This window comes from Podarcis melisellensis (assembly GCF_964234715.1).
Source record: "Podarcis melisellensis genome assembly, chromosome: 4".
NCBI classification, from domain to species: Eukaryota; Metazoa; Chordata; class Lepidosauria; order Squamata; family Lacertidae; genus Podarcis; species Podarcis melisellensis.
Window position 1 is genome coordinate 23,396,513 of NC_138531.1, and position 19,325 is coordinate 23,415,837.

Genomic DNA, 19,325 nt, shown 5'->3' on the forward strand with positions numbered 1-19,325 from the left:
ACTGTAGATAGTTTTCACTCAGGTCCACATATGCAAATAAGGGATCGAAAGTGACGTTCAGTGATTGGATAGTTACAGAAAGTGGTTACTGTTACGTTGTAGTGGAACTCTATATAAGCAGGTTGGCTGAACCCTTCAGTTCAGTTCTGTTCTGGCCTGTGAATAAACAAGAGCTGTTTGAAGAATTGCTGTGTCGTCTGATATGTTCACCCACAACTTAACACCAAGGACCAAGCTTAGGGCAGGAAAAACTACTTTCTGTGCACTAGTTCTGCACAAATAATGCTATCTCTATCTGCCCTGCACCTGATAAGGGATGGTCGTGGTTTGGGGAAAATGCAGAGTCAAATGTGGTCTGTGGGCCAGAGGTTCCCCACCCCTGAACTAGAGGGAGCTTTGTAAACATCTTTGCTCCTCTCTGCCTCTCAAATCACAAGTCATGTTGATCAGCAGCCTGAGTGAGGAACTCTTATCCTGATTATTGTATGCTGCTTCAGATATATTGTAAGCAGACAGGATTTCTGTTAGTAGGCAAGGTAAATATGTAAACAAATGCATGCATTCAAATTTTAAAAATGCACCAAGCATGGAACAGGATTAGCCATTTTTACGAAGACCTGTAAAACTACCGGCTCATATGGATCCAAAGGTTTTGCTGCGCAAGCAGAAAGCATTTCGCTCAAGTAACACAGGCTCACTGTACACTAATGTTCACTGCACCCCAAAAAGCTACTTCTGAGGGTTTTGGATGCTTCCATAACAACACAGGATGCAGTGCAGGCTATGTAGCAAATACAGGGAATTGTGAAAATAGGGAACTCACCTTGTAGGCGTAGAAGTGCTTTCTGCTCATGCAAGACTGTTTTAGATAACAGCCCATGTGTTTAATTTTGTCCAATCTACTTTAAAATTAATATGGCTTCCAAAATGCTTTAACTAGCAAACCAGCTTGAGCTTGCTTTCCGCCTAGGCATATTGCATTTAAAAGTGTTTAAGTTTGCATGCTGTTTAATAAACGCAAATAGATTATGCCAACGGGCATTTACGCTGGCAGTCATTAGCACAATGATACGTTGTAACAGTCTCAGTTATACTACTACTGTAATTGTGGTTGCTTCCTCAAGGACTCCAGAATAAATAAAAAGCTTAGTATGAAGCCTGTTCATTTCTTGTTTGTAAACTCAACAAAAGGTGTGAGCTTGCATTTGCCGGGTATCTCATTCATATTTGGTCTAATTTGAGACAAACATACTCTCATTTGTTGTGGAGAACTGTAGAATAGCCAACACTCTTGAAGAGAGGAGTAGATACTGTTTCTGGATAGAGAGAGAGCACCTTATTTCAGCCACAACTTGCTGGAAGAGAGAGGCATGAAGAAGAAGAAAATAGAAGATGCCGTCAGAAACCCTAAGTGCACAGCATTTTTTTAGCCTGAACTTGCCAGAACTCAGTTCTAGTATCTCTCAGGTGGGCGCCATTGCCATTATACGAGAACAAGGGGGTGTTCATGGTGAGTTCTGGCACCTCTTTTTCTAGAGAAATAGTACTGTACAGTGGTATCTCGGGTTACAGACGCTTTAGGTTACAGACTCCGCTAACCCAGAAATAGTACCTCGGGTTAAGAACTTTGTTTCAGGGTGAGAACAGAAATCGTGCTCCGGCGGCGCAGCAGCAGTGGGAGGCCCCATAAGCTAAAGTGGTGCTTCAGGTTAAGAACGGACGTCCAGAATGAATTAAGTTCTTAACCCGAGGTACCACTGTATGTATATAGGTTTGTATGTTTATATATATCAATATATTAAGAAGTAATAATAATAATTTATTAATTAAACCCCGGCCATCTGGCTGGGCTTTCCCATATGTGTGTGTGTATTCTGTATATAAAAATTTCTATACTATGCTATGCTATGCTATACTTACTACTATATACGGAAATGTTTAAATGTTTCTTTGCCCACCAGTGTGGCTCATTTTGAGATGCTTTGGAGCATCTGCAGATATCCATGTGGTGGAAAACGAAAAGTTTGGACGGGTAGCTCTTTCAGGGGGGGTAAAAAAGGTCTAAAAAGGTCAAAAGCTTTAGCTGGAAAAAAGAAAGAAAGAAAAAGAAATGCCGACGCCTTCAAAGAGGTAGCTGTAATTATCCCTTTATTGCATCTTCTCACTGGACGCAGCGCTACAACTTCGGCGCAATGTTTTCCTGCGATGTTTATGCTATTCCGCGAAGGGCGGAGCTTTAGGGCTGCATGTTTCCTGCGTTTAAAAACCAATTTCAACATAAAGCCTCAGAGCCAATCAAAGGGCAAAAGGCGGGAAGGGCGGGCGCTGCTCGCCGCTATTATCAAGCGCCGCGTTCTCCCTCCCCTATAGGCGCGGCGCGAGGACCAATCGGCTCCGCGGGTTCTCCTCGCGCTGCAACTTGAGTGGCTGCACGCCGGCTCGCAGCTGCCGCCCCGCCCCGGCTCGAAAATCTACATAAGCCTCTGCGGGGCGCATGCAGCACCTGATAGCCGCGCTTTCATTGGCCGGAGTGGGGGGGGCATAGCGCATGCGCCTGACGCGAACAGAAGCCTCACGCCCGGCCCGCGTCGAGTCAGTGACGTCACCCGGTCCGGCGCCGGCGTCGCGTGCGTGCCCGGTCACTCTCCTCTCGCCTCCTCTGTCTCTCGCTTTCTCTCTCTCTCTGCTCATCCAACATGGCGGCGGCGGCCGGTGAGGAGCAGTACCCTTTCCAAGGGCTCCTTCCCAAGAAAGAGACCGGCGCTGCCTCCTTCCTGTCCCGGTACCCGGAGTATGACGGGCGGGGAGTGCTCCTGGCCGTCCTAGACACGGGCGTGGACCCCGGAGCGCCAGGCATGCAGGTAAGACAGCACGGGCGGGGTGGGCAGTGTTGCCTAGCGGTGAGAGAAGCGACTCCCATCTCTCCCTTATGGGATGGGGGGGGGGAGAGAGAGATTTGGGAAGAGGAGATTTGAGGCACCCCCGTTGTGGGGATTTGGGTGGCTGTGGAGGGAAAACAGAAAATATTGGGAAATAGGTATTATTATTTTGAAATCACCCATAATAATAATAATGAAATTTTATTTTTATCCCGCCCTCCCCAGCAGAAGCCGGGCTCAGAGCGGCTAACAGTAAAATGATAAAACATTCTAAAATCATTTCATTATAAAATTAATGAGACTTAAGTGACAGAATGGTAGGTGTATTCATCTGGGAAAAGCCTTAAAGGGTATGAGAGGAGTCCTGCTGGGGCAGATGCTTTTTCCCACCCTGGCCAGCCAGATGCTTCTGGGAAGCAGGTTGGCGGTGGGAAAATAGAGCCTTATCTTGCTGTATTCAGAGGCACGCTGTCTCCGCGAAGTGCACGTATAGCCACTACGGCTTGCAGCTGCTCCTAGGCTCGTGGCAATTATTTTTAAAGCTTGGCAGACTTGTTGTGTTGCGAGTAGCTTGCAGATGTTCGCAGGGAATCCTTTTAAAGGGCAAAGATAAAGGGAGAGCGGTTCTTGTGCATAGAAAGCGTTAGTTGAAGCGGGCGAGTGTGTTAAAAAAACGATGGCAAGGCGGTTATGGACCAGGCTTGACAAGAGAGCCTATGCGTGTGGTCTTATATTGCAGGAGAGCATCCTTCTTTTTGCGTTGTACAGAAGATGACAGTGAAACTTGTGGTGCATTGAAAATGTCCAAGCTGAAAGATGTTAGTTCTTCTTTCCGGTGCTTTTGTCTCTGAGCCTTTGTTCCAAATTATGCATCGATTGATGCTGTCACATGTCTCTGCTTACTTACAGGTTTTGTTGTTTTTGGTTAAATAATACTACTAATCTTCAGAACACACTGCAACTTATTCATACAGAATTGTGGTAGTTCATTATAGAAAGGAGAGATTTTATTAAGATAGAGTTGTACAAAATGTAATGAAGAAATAGCCCTCTTCAAGTTCTGACTGCGATTGGTCAAGGAAAGCCACCTAAGTATAGTTAAATTCAAGGTAGAACAGATTTACGAAAGGTCAGAGGAGTTAAATTTCAGAAGCACTTGCCCCATGTGCAGTGTTTAAATTAGAGATGGTTTAAGCAACTTACGGTGTGGTCCTTCAAACTCACATCATTACTGGCGGTTGGTCACACTGACTAGGACTGATGGGAATTGAGTCCAACAAGAACTGGAGAGCCACAGGTTTCTGATTTATGGTTTAAAGCAATTACCGGTACATGTTGGAATAATAAAAGTAACACTTATTATTTGTCCATACGTGTTAATGATAGGTTGCTTGTAGGTTAATGGTAGGTTGCTGTGATAAATTGTTCACGGTGGAAAAAAGCAAACCAGTTATGCCATACTAGGCATTTGGCTTAGGTTTATTGACTTTAATTATATTTACCTAGCAAGTTTTTTGATAATCAGATTTGAATCACAAGGGAGTACCTTGATTTTTAATGGACAGGAGGAGGAAGGAGGCCATTAATTTTGTTTGAAGTGTGGGTGCATCACATGCTAAATGTTTATTACCCTTCTCAAATCAAATTAAAGCTAGTGGCACACTGCTGCCCCATTTTAAGCACAATTAAATCTTATTGATTTAAGTGTGGCTAACTGTGTGCATAATTATGGCTATTGTCTCTTACAGTAGTACTGCAAGTAGAAATGTAGCCAGTCTGCTTAAAAGTAAGCCTTCTAGCAAGCATATGAATTTACATCAAGTTCTTTGGTTGGTCTCTCCCCCCCCCCCCCCAAGATCCAGGTATATTTTCTTTTGAAGCAAATAGCACTGATAGGCATGTTTCTTGTCCAGCATATATTGAATGCATAACAGTCAACATTCTCCCTAAGGCTTTTGTTCTATAAGTAAGTGTAGGTACTTCACTTCACTAGAGATAATATCCCTTTCTCTAGTAAGTAGTAATTCTATCCTCCTTAAATGGTAAAACATTTTGACACTGTTTGCAAGGATGCACATTTTTGACAAGAGTTGGACCTGTCATAAAGTTAATGGAACTAAAATGGCTTCTGAGTAAATTGACTGGGTTGGCTTTTCTCACAAGACTGGAGAGATGAAAACAGGCTCTGGAAATCTTCTGGAGATGCTATGAAGCGTGACGTGAATGACTAGGGAGGGTGGGAGGGAATTAAGCTTAATGTAATTGTATTGCTAAATTTTGCCTCTGGGAGAACTTGTTCTTCATCAGTTAACTAGTTATTCAAAGTATAGTTGCTGTGTTTGGGGTGTTATAATTGCTCACAGTTCATGAATAAGATCAAGCATCTGAGTTAATTGAGAAAGGTAGTCTTGCATGTTTGCATTCCTTAGTATAGGAACACTCAAGAGAAACTTTGTTGAAAAACAGTTTCCTGATGGATTGAAACATGAAGTAAAAGCACAACAGTTGCCATCCTCAGAACTAAAACTTATGGGATTCCAGCTGCTTTCTGTTATTTATTTATTTGTCTATTTATTTAATTTGTATACTGCCCTTCCTCGATCTCAGAGCAGTTTACAAGATTAAAATGTAAGATAAAAGCACAAAACACATAATAAAAATGAACTAACACACGTTCACACACACACACCACAAACACATTTAAAAGGGTGTAGGATGTTAATCATCCAAAAGGCCTGATTGAAAAGAAACATTTTTGCCTGGCGTTTAAAGGTGTATAATGAAGGTGCCAGCCGGATTTCCCTGGGGAAATGGTCACAGGGTCCAGGTAGTATCATATGGAGAGATGTGGCCCATCTTCCATCCAGGCTGGAACATTGCTAGAATTTTGATAGCTGGGTTCTTGATGTTTGGCTTCTTCTAAATATTGGGGGGGGGGGGGAGATAGCTGCTGGCTGTTGCGTGAATTGTTGGCGCTGCTCCTGACTCTCCATTGTGAATGTAAGCATAGCCAGTCTCACCCTTGCTTCATGTGTACTTATTTCAGTATAGGTGCTGGAGGGTCTTCACATTGGGTGATCAATTGCAGACTCCGAGAGGTTTGGCACGAAGGCTGAATTATTTCCTGTCCTTCTGAAATAGGGGAATTATATGTTTGCTCCTGCAATGTATTTTGCCTTGTGATCTTATCATTTCCTCTTAAGATCTGCCCCTGTCTTGTCACATCCACCCACATGTCCTTCCATACAGCTGTTGTTTGTGACAGTATCCTGTTTGTCTGCTTCTCCCTGTGTTGTATCACTTCCTATTGCATCCCACACTCCTTATCCTTATCTCTAACCATCTCTCTCTCTCTCTCTTTTAAAAGAAACACTTTTGAGATGGATGTGCGACTGGACAATCTTAGTATTCCTAATTGGTATTCCAGGGATAAATACTTTATGGGTGCCATCTTTGAATGTTTTCTGGCCATACATTTATACCATTTTAATCTATTATATGAACTTGTCTCCTTTCTGAGGTCATCACCAAAGGCCCTCTTAAGGGTTCCATCTGTGACAATCATCCATTCATGTTACCTTCATTCGAATGGCCTCCTTTTTATATAAAAAAGGACAGGCTTTCTGTTAGCCCGCAGAGCAGTTTCTGTGGCAGAGAAACAACCTCTTCCAAAGCCCTAGCTGACATAAGGTTGGTTGTACAGGAGAGATTTTCCTTCTCTCTGCCCCTCATTGAGCCATTGAAAACTTTCCCTCCTGTTGACAGCAGTGGGAGGGAAAATAGCTGCACCATCTCCAGGGATGGCATATTTTTTGTTTGCTTTTGTGGGGATACATTGGGGAAACAGCAGGGTAGACACAGTGATCAGCATCCCCTCAGTTGCCCTCTTGGGAGCTTGGGATCGTTCCCTTTGCCTGTTTTTAATCTTCACGCTAATTAAGTTGAAGCTATTACTCTTATTTTGCTGCAGTTATCTGGAAAAACACATTATTGAATATGTGTTTATCATACTGTGTTTGTGCTCTTTTAAATCAAATTTGTACTGTTTGAACGTCGTTATTCTATCCTGCCACAGCTCACAATATAATATATTTTTAAAAAATGAATGCAGATAACTTTGCTTTACAGTTTGTTCCACACCAAGCAGAAGATGTCCTGCACTGCGTAGGACATACATTTTTTTCCATGAGTTCCTGTGTCTATGGAGCATTTATAGTGCAATTATTTGTATCTCCTAATTTTTTTATTATTGTTTTCAGATTACAACTGATGGGAAACCTAAGATAATTGACATAATAGATACAACAGGCAGTGGTGATGTAAACACTTCAACTGTTGTAGAACCAAAAGATGGAGAAATCATTGGTCTTTCAGGAAGAACTCTGAAGGTAAAGGTTATTTTGAATTAAAGTTGGTGGCCACTTCTGGGTCATCCTTCGGTTGAAAACTCCAAGATACTCTGTTTAAATATGACAGGAGGTTACAGATTTGAGCCACAGGCAAAGTACTCTCCAGCTGTATATACAGCAGGACGATCAGTAATCTCAAAACACTTTGAAAGTCCTAGTTGCGCTCCTAACATTTAATTGTACTTAAGTACCGTATTTATAAAAATTGCATTGGGGGACTACAAGGCCTAGTTCTTGTCTGTCTGAAGGAATGCCTTCTATAGTGTACACTGAAATCATCCAGAGAATTTGCTTTACAGCTGCCCCTCTTAGTAGGTGGTCATAGGTCATCACGGTGACAGTCCACCAGTTGGGAAACAAGCCTGCCTAGGGTGCTTGCTTGTCGCCTTACTGGCTTTCAACTAGCAGCTGAAAGCTTTTCTTTTCAAATCGTTTTTTAATTGAATCTAGACTCAAGCCGGACTGTTTGCCTTTTAAATTCTGTTGTTTTTGTATGCTGCATATGTTTGATTTTGTATTCTGTTGTAAACTGCCCATGGAACTTTTCTGTTTATAATAATTCCCGAAAATTAACAGCATACGTAGAGATTGGCTCACTCCGAATGCGGCACACGCAAGTTGATACTTGATATTTATACTGAGGCTTGTGGAAAGATTTCAGAGTCTACATGGGAGCCAGATTCTTAAGACATTGTAGCTGTTCTAAATCCCCACTTCAAGATTTTACAAGCCTTGATAGCTTGGCCCTGGTGATTTACTTGTTTATTCAGTGCAGTCCTGTGGTCGCAGTCCAGAGAATGGGACTGGCAGGAGTGAACCCTTGTACATTGAGATATTGCTTGCTGTTTTCACTGAACTGTTCCCACTGCCAGAGAAACAAGCTACTTTTTAAAAGAGCAGTTTCCCCCTTTGACACAAGAAACTGCAGTTCATCAAGAAAAGCTAAGGCTTTGTGGATTGTTCTCTTTCTCATATTTATTTATTCATTGCATCCCATCTTTACTGTCTTCCATAGTAAAAGGCCAGCCTGTTGGGTAATTTGCTGTTATGTTGAGGCCTAGAGTCTTCAAAGGCCTTGTTTGACTGACACCAGAGTAGTAAACTCTTAAGATGAAGAGAATATCCTCATGTTTGCCAGTAACACTCAAGGGTGCTCTGTAGTCATGCACTTTAGACTTCTCTGGTGGCATTGTCAAGTTTTGCAACCTGATGCTATGCATGTTTACATGGAAGGTCAATGGGTTAAAGCCGGTGGTGTCACTCAGCTGATGACAAGGCTTCCAACAGGAGAATAGGGTGGGGTTAATTTTAAGTGATTCCCCCTGCCTCCCAGTCTGCTGTGGAAGGCTACTCACCCTGCAGCAGATTGGGAAGACTACAGAGGGGAAGGGGAAATAGATGAAAATTGCTTCTCTCCCCATTTTGTGATGGAACCCTTGCTGTCAGCTGGGTGACACAATTAGATATCACCTTATGAATCACCTCCCATATCAGCCCTACCCAGAGTAGGCCCATTGAAAGTAGCGGACATGACTAACTTAGGTCCATTAATTCCAGTGGGTTTGAGTTTAACTTAGTTTGATGCAACCCAAAATCTACAGCTTCAGACATATACTTAACAGATTTTTATAGCATTATTATTATTATTTATTAAAATTCTATACCACCCTTCATCTGAGGATCACTGAATGGTTTACAATATAAAAACGGGGGTGGGGGAATACCATGGTAACAAACAAAAACTACCTCCCCCTCCCCCCCACCTTTAAAAGGCCATAGGTTGCTTAGTTAGCCAAAGGCCTGCAAGAAAAGGAATGTTTTTGCCTGGTGCTTAAAGCTACATAATGAAGATTCCAGGCAGGCCTCACTGGGGAGAGCATTCCACAAATAGGGAGCCATTGCTGAAAAGGCCCGTTCTCATGTTGCTCTTGTTCAAACCTCATCTGGAGGAGGCACCCAAAGAAGGGCCTCAGATGATGATCACAGAGTCCAGGTAGGTTCATCCTTGAGGTACTGAGCCGTTTCGGGCTTTATAGAGCAAAACCAGCACTTTTAGTTGGACCCAGAAACTGATTGGCAGCCAGTGCAGTGGGGGCAGGATTGGCATTACCGGTCTTTTACCAGTGAGCAACCTGATCTCCTAATTCCGCACCAGCTGAAGTTTCCAAGCTATCATCAGAGGCAGCCCCACATATAACACGTTGTAGTAATCTGGCCATGGTCATACAGGGCGACCAAAGCAATGTACCTATAAAAGAGACAAGCATTCCTGTAGCTGTATAACAGAGAATATAAATTTGATTGTGAAAGAACTGAGAATAGGCTATGCGTTAATTAATATTCCTTGAATTTTGTTGCACAATACTAATCTTATTTCTTAAGTCCTTTGCATGCATCCCGGGGTAAGCCCAATTGAACGCATTAGACTTAGTTGGATATACAGTATATAGGCTTATGCATAGGATTTGGCTGTGAACAGGTTTCAGTGGTTCACCATTCTTATTGTATATATTTTGTGCATGATCACTGAGGTGGATAGAATGGACAAAATATGTAGATTCCTAAATTCTGCCTTTTTCAGATCCCAACAGACTGGGTAAATCCTTCAGGAACATATCACATTGGCTTAAAAAATGGTTATGACTTCTACCCCAAAGCTCTCAAGGAAAGAATACAGGTAATTCTTTGCATCTTCATTTTTAAAGTCTTTAATTTGTATACAGGCTCTCTTTTTACAAATTATGCTGCAAAAGTAGCAACAGTGCATTAGATTGGTTTATTTGTATCTACACACCCAAACATTGTAGAACAAAAGTTTCATAGTAAGAAAGTAGCGCATAATAGAAATTATGTTTGGCCTGAAACATAAACATAAAATGCTGAATTTCCCTGGCAGATCACAACATGCCCATTTTAAAAGGGGGGTAAATTGTTGCTCTTTTAGCAAATGTTCAAATAAAATGAAGTAGGCTGGAATAAAACAAATTTAAAAATAGCATTAAAACAAATTTAAAACCCTGAAAACAGTGGAATAATCCTTATGTTACAATCCAAAGCCCCAGTTTGCTGGGTGATGGTTTCATAGGGCAACAGTCTCCCAAAACAACTCTCCTGGCCTCTACCTGTTGATAGATTCCCACTGGAGGTAGCCTGCAGAAAGTCCCAAAACAGATCATTCTGGGGAAGTAGCTGATCTGGCCTGGGTTTTAATGGATCTTTAGTTGACCTTATTTCCATCACTTTGCTCTGCTAGCCCAAACTAGGGAAGAATGGTTTTGCCTCTCCCCCTTTTTCTCCAATAGGCATGAGTGGTGGGCATGTAGCACCAGTTGTTCTGCTGTGTCATTCCCTGATATTTCCCACCCAGAGTTAGGATTGCTCTGTTAGACTCTCATGCTGCCTCCTAGCCTTCTGTGCTGTGATTTCCCCTATTCCTTCCTGATTGGTCAATACAGTGGTACCTCTGGTTAAGAACTTAATTCGTTCTGGAGGTCCGTTCTTAACCTGAAACTGTTCTTAACCTGAGGTACCACTTTAGCTAATGGGGCTTCCTGCTGCTGCTGCGCCACTGGCACACGGTTTCTGTTCTCATCCTGAAGTAAAGTTCAGTAAAGTAAAATAGAACCTGAGGTACTATTTCTGGGTTAGCAGAGTCTGTAACCTGAAGCATCTGTAACCTGAAGCGTCTGCAACCCGAGGTACCACTGTATGTTTCAACCCGCAAAGTGTGTTTTGTACTTGCCCTATGTGATTTAACATGCCATGCAAGCCAGGCATTTTGGCACAAACCCTTTCTTTCATTTGAGTATAAAAAGATGTCAGTGTTAAAATTCAGTATATCATCTCTTGCAGAAAGAACGCAAGGAAAAGCTTTGGGATCCTGTTCACAGATTGGTGCTCGCAGAAGCCTGCAGGAAACAAGATGAGTTCGAAGCTGCTCACAGCTCTCCATCGCAGGTTACTATTTTAGAACGAACTCCCCTAAGAAACATTGTTCTGTGTGACAAGCAGATTTCCACTCACACAACAGAGCGTCACACAAAGGGAGGTTCCCCCTCAAGCTTCTAGAACAGATTTTGGAGTTTGAAGAGGGAGGAAGAAAGGGGTGTCTTGTTTCATGGGTGGAAGTCCATTCTGTTTGTGTCCAGCCACCCTTGCATAAGACCCTGTGATCCATTTTGTAATAATATACACACAGGGATGCGGGTGGCGCTGTGGGTTAAACCACAGAGCCTAGGACTTGCCAATCAGAAGGTGAGCTCCCGTTGCTCGGTCCCTGCTCCTGCCAACCTAGCAGTCCGAAAGCACGTCGAAGTGCAAGTAGATAAATAGGTACCGCTCCGGCGGGAAGGTAAACAGCGTTTCCGTGCGCTGCTCTGGTTCACCAGAAGCGGCTTAGTCATGCTGGCCACATGACCCAGAAGCTGTACGCCGGCTCCCTCGGCCAATAAAACGAGATGAGCGCCGCAACCCCAGAGTCGGTCACGACTGGACCTAATGGTCAAGGGTCCATTTACCTTTACCTAACTTCCACCTTTCTCTGCAGGCTTCATCTGCACTGTGTCGTGCAGATGAGGTTTTGCATTCTGTTCTGGGCTATGATGCTCCGTTGCGCATGGCATATGCTTATGTAGCTGTGATTTGGGTCTAACTGTATGTAAGCAATCTGTTCAGATATAACTGATTGCAGAAAATTGGGGGGGGGCACATTGGAGCGAAGATCTCATTCAGTATGAACAGGCTGCATCTTCATTTGTAATTTATGCCCTCAGCTCCCACTGAAGTGAGTGATACGCACATGGCACAGCTGAATCCGGGCATCATTGCGTTAGCATACTTTATGACACATTCTCATCTTTCAGGAAAGCAAACTGATGAAGGAAGAGCTTCAGAGTCAAGTGGAGTTGCTGAATTCTTTTGAGAAAAAATACAGTGATCCTGGCCCTGTATATGACTGCTTGGTGTGGCATGATGGTGAAACTTGGAGGTAATTATTTTTTTTTATGCCCTTAAAATACGTATTGTCCCTAACTATGCTCACCTTATCTGATATTTTGAAGCCGAGGGAAACCAAAATGATTAATGGGATGGAGACACTCTCTGATAAGGAACGTTTACGGCGTTTGGACAGAGAGAAGTGTTTTCTTCCTTTCTCATGACACCAGAACTCAAAGCCATCCAGTGAAACAGAATGTTAGAAGATTTAGGGCAAGGAGGGGATAGAAGATTTAGGGCAAGCGGGCCCTCGAGGTGTTATTGGACTACAGTTACCATCAGCTCAGTCAGTGGTTGGGGATGGTATAGTCTTAATGACATCAGGAGGGCCACAGGTTAGTCACCCCTTCTTTGAAGCCTGACCACTAACTGGGCCAAATGCCACGCTGCCCAGGACTGCTACCACTTACTTGGGTGCCAATTTTTAAGATTAATTAGCTGGAGTGAAAATAGTTCCACGTAGAAGGTGCCTGATGTTGCTGATCTTTTACCAGAGGGGATGGAGAGAGCCACCTTATCTCTTCCACTGAGGTACACAGCTGGAACGGCGACTACCAAGTGACAGGATGTATGTTGGATGTTTGTTTATTTTCACAAATAAAGCAGTTTGGGAATTTGCTCTTCAGTCCTGCCTAGAGCTGCTGTACAACCGGTGAGGCACAAAAAACCTAAATAGTGTGTTTTGGTGCAGGCAGCGTGGCTGAACAGGAAGCCCTAAACTGATTAACTCTTTCATTTGTGGAATCAGGTTCATAAACTTGGGAACTATTGCATGTATTGTAATGGCAGGATATTAATTACCCTTTTCGGATAGTTCAGTACAAGAAAACTGTTAACTTGCAAAGTGTGTATATGTTCTTTTCTCTAGAGCTTGTATAGATTCAAGTGAAACTGGTGACTTTTCTAACTGCACAGTTTTACGCAACTACAAGGAAGGTCAAGAATTTGGATCGTTTGGCACGTCGGAGATGTTGAATTACTCTGTCAATATCTATGATGAAGGGAACTTGCTCTCGATTGTCACCAGTGGAGGTAAGCTTAATCATCCAGAAACAATTCTTCAGTGTCCTTCATTTTCTTCCTTTTCTAAATGTATAGTTTGCTCTGTTTGGAAGGCTAATGTTTCAGATAAATTAGATAAGATAAAAGGGAGGAGCCGTTGTGTTAACACTCAGTTTCAAAGGTCATTTCATAAGTGGTAAGACGTGCTCACACGCAGATCTACAAAAAGTCTGAGCATATTTTAATCACTCCAATGCAATACCTGAGTGAAGAGCTCCACTGATGTGGTTGCAGTTTATCACATTGCATGGACAACCTTCACAACCATCCCTTAACACATGGAACTACACATTCATGATTTTCTGTGAACCGCCCTGAGACCTCTGGGTATAGGGCAGTATATAAATTCAAAATAAATGAATGCATGCATGAATGAATAATCATGAGCATTTATATAGCTGCACACATGAACCAAAGTAGTCTATGAAAGATGAACATTCCTTTATTGCCACCTTTGGAGCCCGTTTGCAGAACAGCTATCAGGAATGCTTTTCACAGTGCAGTTGCTATGCTAAATGTTATATCAAAGATCACGTTGAAAGGGCTTTGTAAGTGGTGGTAAGGAAAGCTGCATACCCAAACTTGTATGAAAAAGGTGGTTCCGCTCTTTTAATGTGCATTGTCTTTATTCTTTCAGGAGCACATGGTACACATGTTGCTAGCATAGCTGCTGGGTATTTTCCAGATGAACCAGATCGTAACGGGGTGGCCCCTGGTGCACAAATTCTCGCAATTAAGATTGGTGATACGAGATTAAGCACCATGGAAACTGGCACTGGCCTTATCAGAGCTGTAAGTATTGGCAGAGTTGTTACATGGAAGACTATAGAATCATAGGATTTGCAAGGATCATCTAGGCCAATTCCCTGCCATGCAGGAATCTTGCCCAGCGTGAGACTCAAACCTCAGCTATCTCAGACAATGCTAGTACATGTCATGTATCAATGTGTTTTTGGAGGGGAGCGCAGGAAGAATTTTGTTCATTAAATTTTGTTCCAGTTGTTCATGAAATTTTCCTTTACTTCAAGGGAACAGTAGTTCTTTGGAAATGAAGAAGTGCACACTTGCTTTCAGAGTACCACTGCCAAGTGATTAGCATGAGTGTACATAGCAATCGGCTAAAAATAATTCTGAGCGGTCACTAGTGGCAAAGAGTGAAAGGTCACACACATTTTAATTTAAACAAGAGATAGCCAGCTGCTTCAATTAAATCCTCCTCAGACAAGCTGCCTGAGGATCACACACACACACACACACTATTTATATTAAGCATTTTTGCCCCATTCTTCGGTCGAAAGGCTGCTGGAGTAGCTTAGTGGAAAAATATGACCCTGCACATTGACCGAGGAGGAGTCGTTCATCTAATCAAGTCTCCTCTTCCTGCCATCTGCTGAAAGAGCTGTGTCATAACCAACTACCAAAAACTTTAAAGATGCTGAGTCAGACACACCTTTGTAAGAAGGCAGATCTGCCACCAAAAAGACCCTTGCTTGGGTCCCCACACCATGGGATCATCAAGGGGGTAATAATAATAAACCTATTTATTATTATTATTATTATTATTATTATTATTATTATAATATCCCGCCCATCTGGCTGAGTTTCCCCAGCCACTCTAGACAGTTCCCAGTCGAGTGTTAAAACAATACAGCATTAAATATTAAAAACATCCCTAAACAGGGATCTGCTTCTTAAAGGTTGTATGTGATCCTAGTAAAAATGCCAGTTAGCAATATTGTGCAAGCAGACAGTGCTGCAGTATACATTGTGGTTTAAGCGTTGCAATTCTCTTAACTTCAACAGATGATAGAAATAATAAAATATAAGTGTGACCTTGTCAACTACAGCTACGGAGAGGCAACTCACTGGCCAAATGCTGGGTAAGTAGACTGCGTTTTACGACCCTTTGTTCCGTCGTGGGTAGCCAGCTCCAGTATCCTAGAGCCGGGTTTTCAACTTTCATCTACCAGAGTGTCTCTTGATTTGCACGTGGTTCAAGGGAGTCTTGTTGTGCCCCAGATCACTGGCCGATTCCGCTTTCACTGCCTAGGACATGGGTAGGCAAACTAAGGCCCGGGGGCTGGATCCGGCCCAATCGTCTTCTAAATCTGGCCAGTGGATAGTCTGGGAATCAGCATGTTTTTACATGAGTAATATAATGAGGAATATAAATTCAATAAATAAATCTTAAGTTGCTAGCTTAGTGTTTCTCCAACTTGGGTTCCCATGTCACAGACTGGTTGGACGCAGAGGAATGGTGGGAAGAACCAGCTGGGGAAGCCCCAACTGATGAGTGGTCAAAGGGGGGACCGGGAAAAGACTGGGAGGAGGTGTCGGAAGCTGGAGAAGTAACAGGGTTTGGTGAGTAAAGGGAGTCTGTGGCAGAGAGAAGTCCAGAATCAGGCAGAAGCTGAAGTAGGAGAGGAGGGAGCCCGAGAGGCAGAGATGAGTCTGGCTAGTGAAGAAGTAGAAATGTCTCTCCCTCCTTCAACAAGCTCCTTTCCCCACTGGTCTCCCAGAACCAGGAGAGGCATGAAAAGGGCAGAGGAAAAGTTAGCTTCGCACAGGCAGAATCTTGCATGGCCTCAGGAAAGCCCTGGAGAGGAAGGGACTTAGGAAGCTGTGGGTAGACGGGAACCTTCGGTCCTGGCAACTGCTTCAATGGGGAAAAGACTTGCCAGAGATGAGTTGCTGTGCTCATTAGGCCTGACACTCCTGTGCAGATCCTCTTTTGGCTAATAAAGAGTTAACTCCAACTTGTTAAGAGTGGTTTACTACTGGCTCACTCTTTTCATGGGACTACAACTCCCATCATCCCTAGCTAGCAGGACCAGTGGTTACGGATGATGGTGGTTGTAGTCCAACAACAGCTGGAGACTCAGGTTTGAGAAACAGTGTGCTAGCTCATAATTTTTAAGGGAGGCACTACAGGAAGTTATCAGGTGAGGACAGTGTACTAGATTTTCCAGTCAGATATGTTGGCCACCTACAGATACCTGGTAGACAGGGAACTGAGGGCGTTGGGTTATTGCGGTCATGCAGGGCGGTATGTGAAAGGGTTGTTGCTTGCAGCAGGGATGGGCAGAATGTAGATTGGGAATTACTGGTTGATTGCTCTCTGGCTGATGTGCAGTAAATTGGCAAATGCTTCTGGCTCCTCTTTTCTTTTTTAAGAATAGCAACCACCAGACAATTTTTCCACCTAAATTAGAAATTGCTAGGCTCAACAGGTGCTCAGAGGCACCCTGTTCTTTAATTCGAAGTGCATGTATTTCAAGCTCTGGTTGGTAGGTCTTTGGGGTTCTAGTAGAAAAACATCTGAAGGTCTGAAGCGTCTGCCCATAGGGCTGTTGAAGGAGGACACAGTTGCTCTGTGACTTGGAGGGTTTTAAAAATATTTTTTGCTTTTGCTTTTTTGCGCAGAAGTGGCACCCAGTGAAAAGCGCACACTAGTGCAGAATTTGACATTATAACATTTTCTTGCCAAGTGATCCACAGCTTTAATTTTGGATCAACTCCCACACTCTAAGCAAGGCATTTTGGGATGGGAGGCACCTTTATGTGTGTTTTTCCGGACAACCTGAGGCACAGTCTGTTTGACTACATTCCCAAATGCTTTAGATTAATAAGGCAGGGTGCTCATCCGTTACCGCTTTTCTTGAAACGGCCCTCTTTCTCTTGGAAGCCCTGGCCTTTCTGCATCTATACAGTGATGTCACAGAGCTGCGTAAGTGGCATTCCCTGTCAAGAAGTGGGCAGTATGTTGCAGATAGTAAACGGCTTTAGGTTGCAGCGTGCAGAGATCTTCCGCTGAAGTTTAAATGGTTTTTATTGAAGGAATTTATAGATAACAAGGGTACACGCAACGTCTCTGTTCTCAATTGATAGAGATCTTTCTATAGGTCATTTACATTCATTCAGTGTGAGACGCTGCTGTCATAGACATCGGGTGGAATGAATCGGGGAGAGACGGGGGGGGGGAGAAAAATGATTTTTCCATTCTTTTGCTTCACATATGTGCAGTGTTTTTGTGTCAGCATCATGAGGATAGGTTCTTTATTTGTCTGTTAGTTAGTTTGTTTGTTTTGGTGGTGTGAGACGTTGGAGAGTAAATCGCTTAGCGGTTCCATTTATCATAAAGTGGTATAGGAATGTTTTTAAATAAATAAACAGGAATCAGTTCAATGAAAACTGTCCAGCTCTGCCTATGAACATTTTTCACAAGCAGGGGCAGAAAGGGCACCTGCTCAACCTTTTTTTTTGCTTTCTTGCAACTCTTCTAGGAGAATATGTGAAATTATAAATGAAGCTGTATGGAAACACAATGTAATCTATGTTTCAAGCGCTGGGAACAATGGTCCTTGCCTGTCAACAGTTGGTTGTCCAGGTGGAACTACATCTAGTGTGATTGGCAAGTATTACTATATTTCTAATTACATAACAATTCTGAGAATGGAAAGAAACTAGTATCTTATTGAGGCTGGGAATAGGTTTGGTGAAAAGACCTTGTATTCTCAACCCCTTCATCTGCCAAATAACATTCCAGGTGTTGGTGCTTACGTATCACCTGATATGATGGTTGCTGAGTATTCCTTGCGAGAGAAACTTCCTGCAAATCAGTACACTTGGTCATCTCGAGGGCCTAGGTAAGTGATATATAGATTCATGAGCTCATATGAGGCGTCACATTATTTGACAAAATCTGCCTGAAAGTAAAGGGGAAATGTGATTTTTAAAAAACCTCGCTGCTCTCTGGGACCTATGTTGATGTAATAGGAATGACTCCTGAGATAGGTTTGCAGCTTCCTGCTTATCGTAGTGAAAAATAGATGCTGAGCTTTGACATGTCAAATGCTGCAAGGTGGTCATGAGCAGAATAAGCAACACAGCCCAAGAAACCTTGTGTAATTTATTTATCGGTTGCAAGATCAGGCCTTTTTTCTTTTTTCAAATTTCTAATACTTTGCCAAGAGCCTAGTGAGTAGAAAGATTCAAATCCTCATTGGTTTTATTCAGAGAAGTGTTTGAGAAAAGACATTATTCCAGAAGAGAGATGAGTGGGATGAAGAGATAAAGGGTTTAAGGTAGTGGGTAGATGCAGGCAACCATTTACCAAGTGGTAGCTTAGTATAATAAATAATAATAATGAAATATTTCTTGTACGCCACCCATCAGACCGGATTGTCCCAGCCACTCTGGGCAGCTTCCAACAAAATGCAAAGGGACAAAACAAAACATCAAACATTAAAAGCTTACAACTTGGCAAAGTAGTTGTTTCATCCTGTCAAGTAGTGAGTGTCTGTAGCTGAGGAGCAGGGCCAGTGCATAAGATTCTGGCTTCAATCTCCAGTTAAATGTTCTCAATAAGCAGTGACTAGAAAATATCTCAAGGGACGCAGGTGGCTGTGGGTTAAACCACAGAGCCTAGGGCTTGCCAATCAGAAGGTTGGTGGTTCGAATCCCCGCGACGGGGTGAGCTCCCGTTGCTTGGTCCCTGCTCCTGCCATCTAGCAGTTCGAATGCACATCAAAGTGCAAGTAGATCAATAAGTACCACTCCGGCAGGAAGGTAAACGGCGTTTCCGTGCACTGCTCTGGTTCACCAGAAGCAGCTTAGTCATGCTGGCCACATGACCTGGAAGCTGTACGCCAGCTCCCTTGGCCAGTAAAGAGAGATGAGCACCGCAACCCCAGAGTCGGTCACGACTGGACCTAATGGTCAAGGGTCCCTTTACCTTTAGAAAAGATCTCAGCCTTGTATGCTAGAGAGCCTCTTGCCAGTCAGTGGACATTTGGACTATGTATGTAGACCAAAAGTAGCTCCGTATGCTCAGATGAAGTGTGTGTTACCAGGTGTACAGATCCTCTTGTAAGTGGATTAAAAAATTGGATAAAAAAATCTGAGAGAGGAGATAGGTGACCTTTTTCCCCATTGCTGGACAATATAGATGATCAATATCAAGTGATCATATGCACACCAT

At 43.1% G+C, this 19,325-nt stretch overlaps 1 protein-coding gene across 3 annotated transcripts in view; it reads left to right on the plus strand.

The window, feature by feature from the left end:
* Positions 1 to 2,555: 2,555 nt before the first annotated feature.
* TPP2 (tripeptidyl peptidase 2) overlaps positions 2,556 to 19,325 on the plus strand; it is a 41,619-nt gene continuing 24,849 nt past the window's right edge. The window contains exons 1-10 of one of the 3 annotated variants that reach the window (XM_081908146.1): positions 2,556 to 2,861; positions 7,139 to 7,267; positions 9,870 to 9,965; positions 11,141 to 11,245; positions 12,151 to 12,275; positions 13,152 to 13,315; positions 13,983 to 14,137; positions 15,149 to 15,225; positions 17,629 to 17,756; positions 17,892 to 17,991. In XM_081908146.1, the coding sequence (XP_081764272.1) occupies positions 2,697 to 2,861; positions 7,139 to 7,267; positions 9,870 to 9,965; positions 11,141 to 11,245; positions 12,151 to 12,275; positions 13,152 to 13,315; positions 13,983 to 14,137; positions 15,149 to 15,225; positions 17,629 to 17,756; positions 17,892 to 17,991 (1,244 nt within the window). In that variant the 5' untranslated portion in view covers positions 2,556 to 2,696. The remainder of the gene's footprint in view (positions 2,862 to 7,138; positions 7,268 to 9,869; positions 9,966 to 11,140; positions 11,246 to 12,150; positions 12,276 to 13,151; positions 13,316 to 13,982; positions 14,138 to 15,148; positions 15,226 to 17,628; positions 17,757 to 17,891; positions 17,992 to 19,325) is intronic. The other 2 variants (XM_081908144.1, XM_081908145.1) reach the window with 2 other exon arrangements.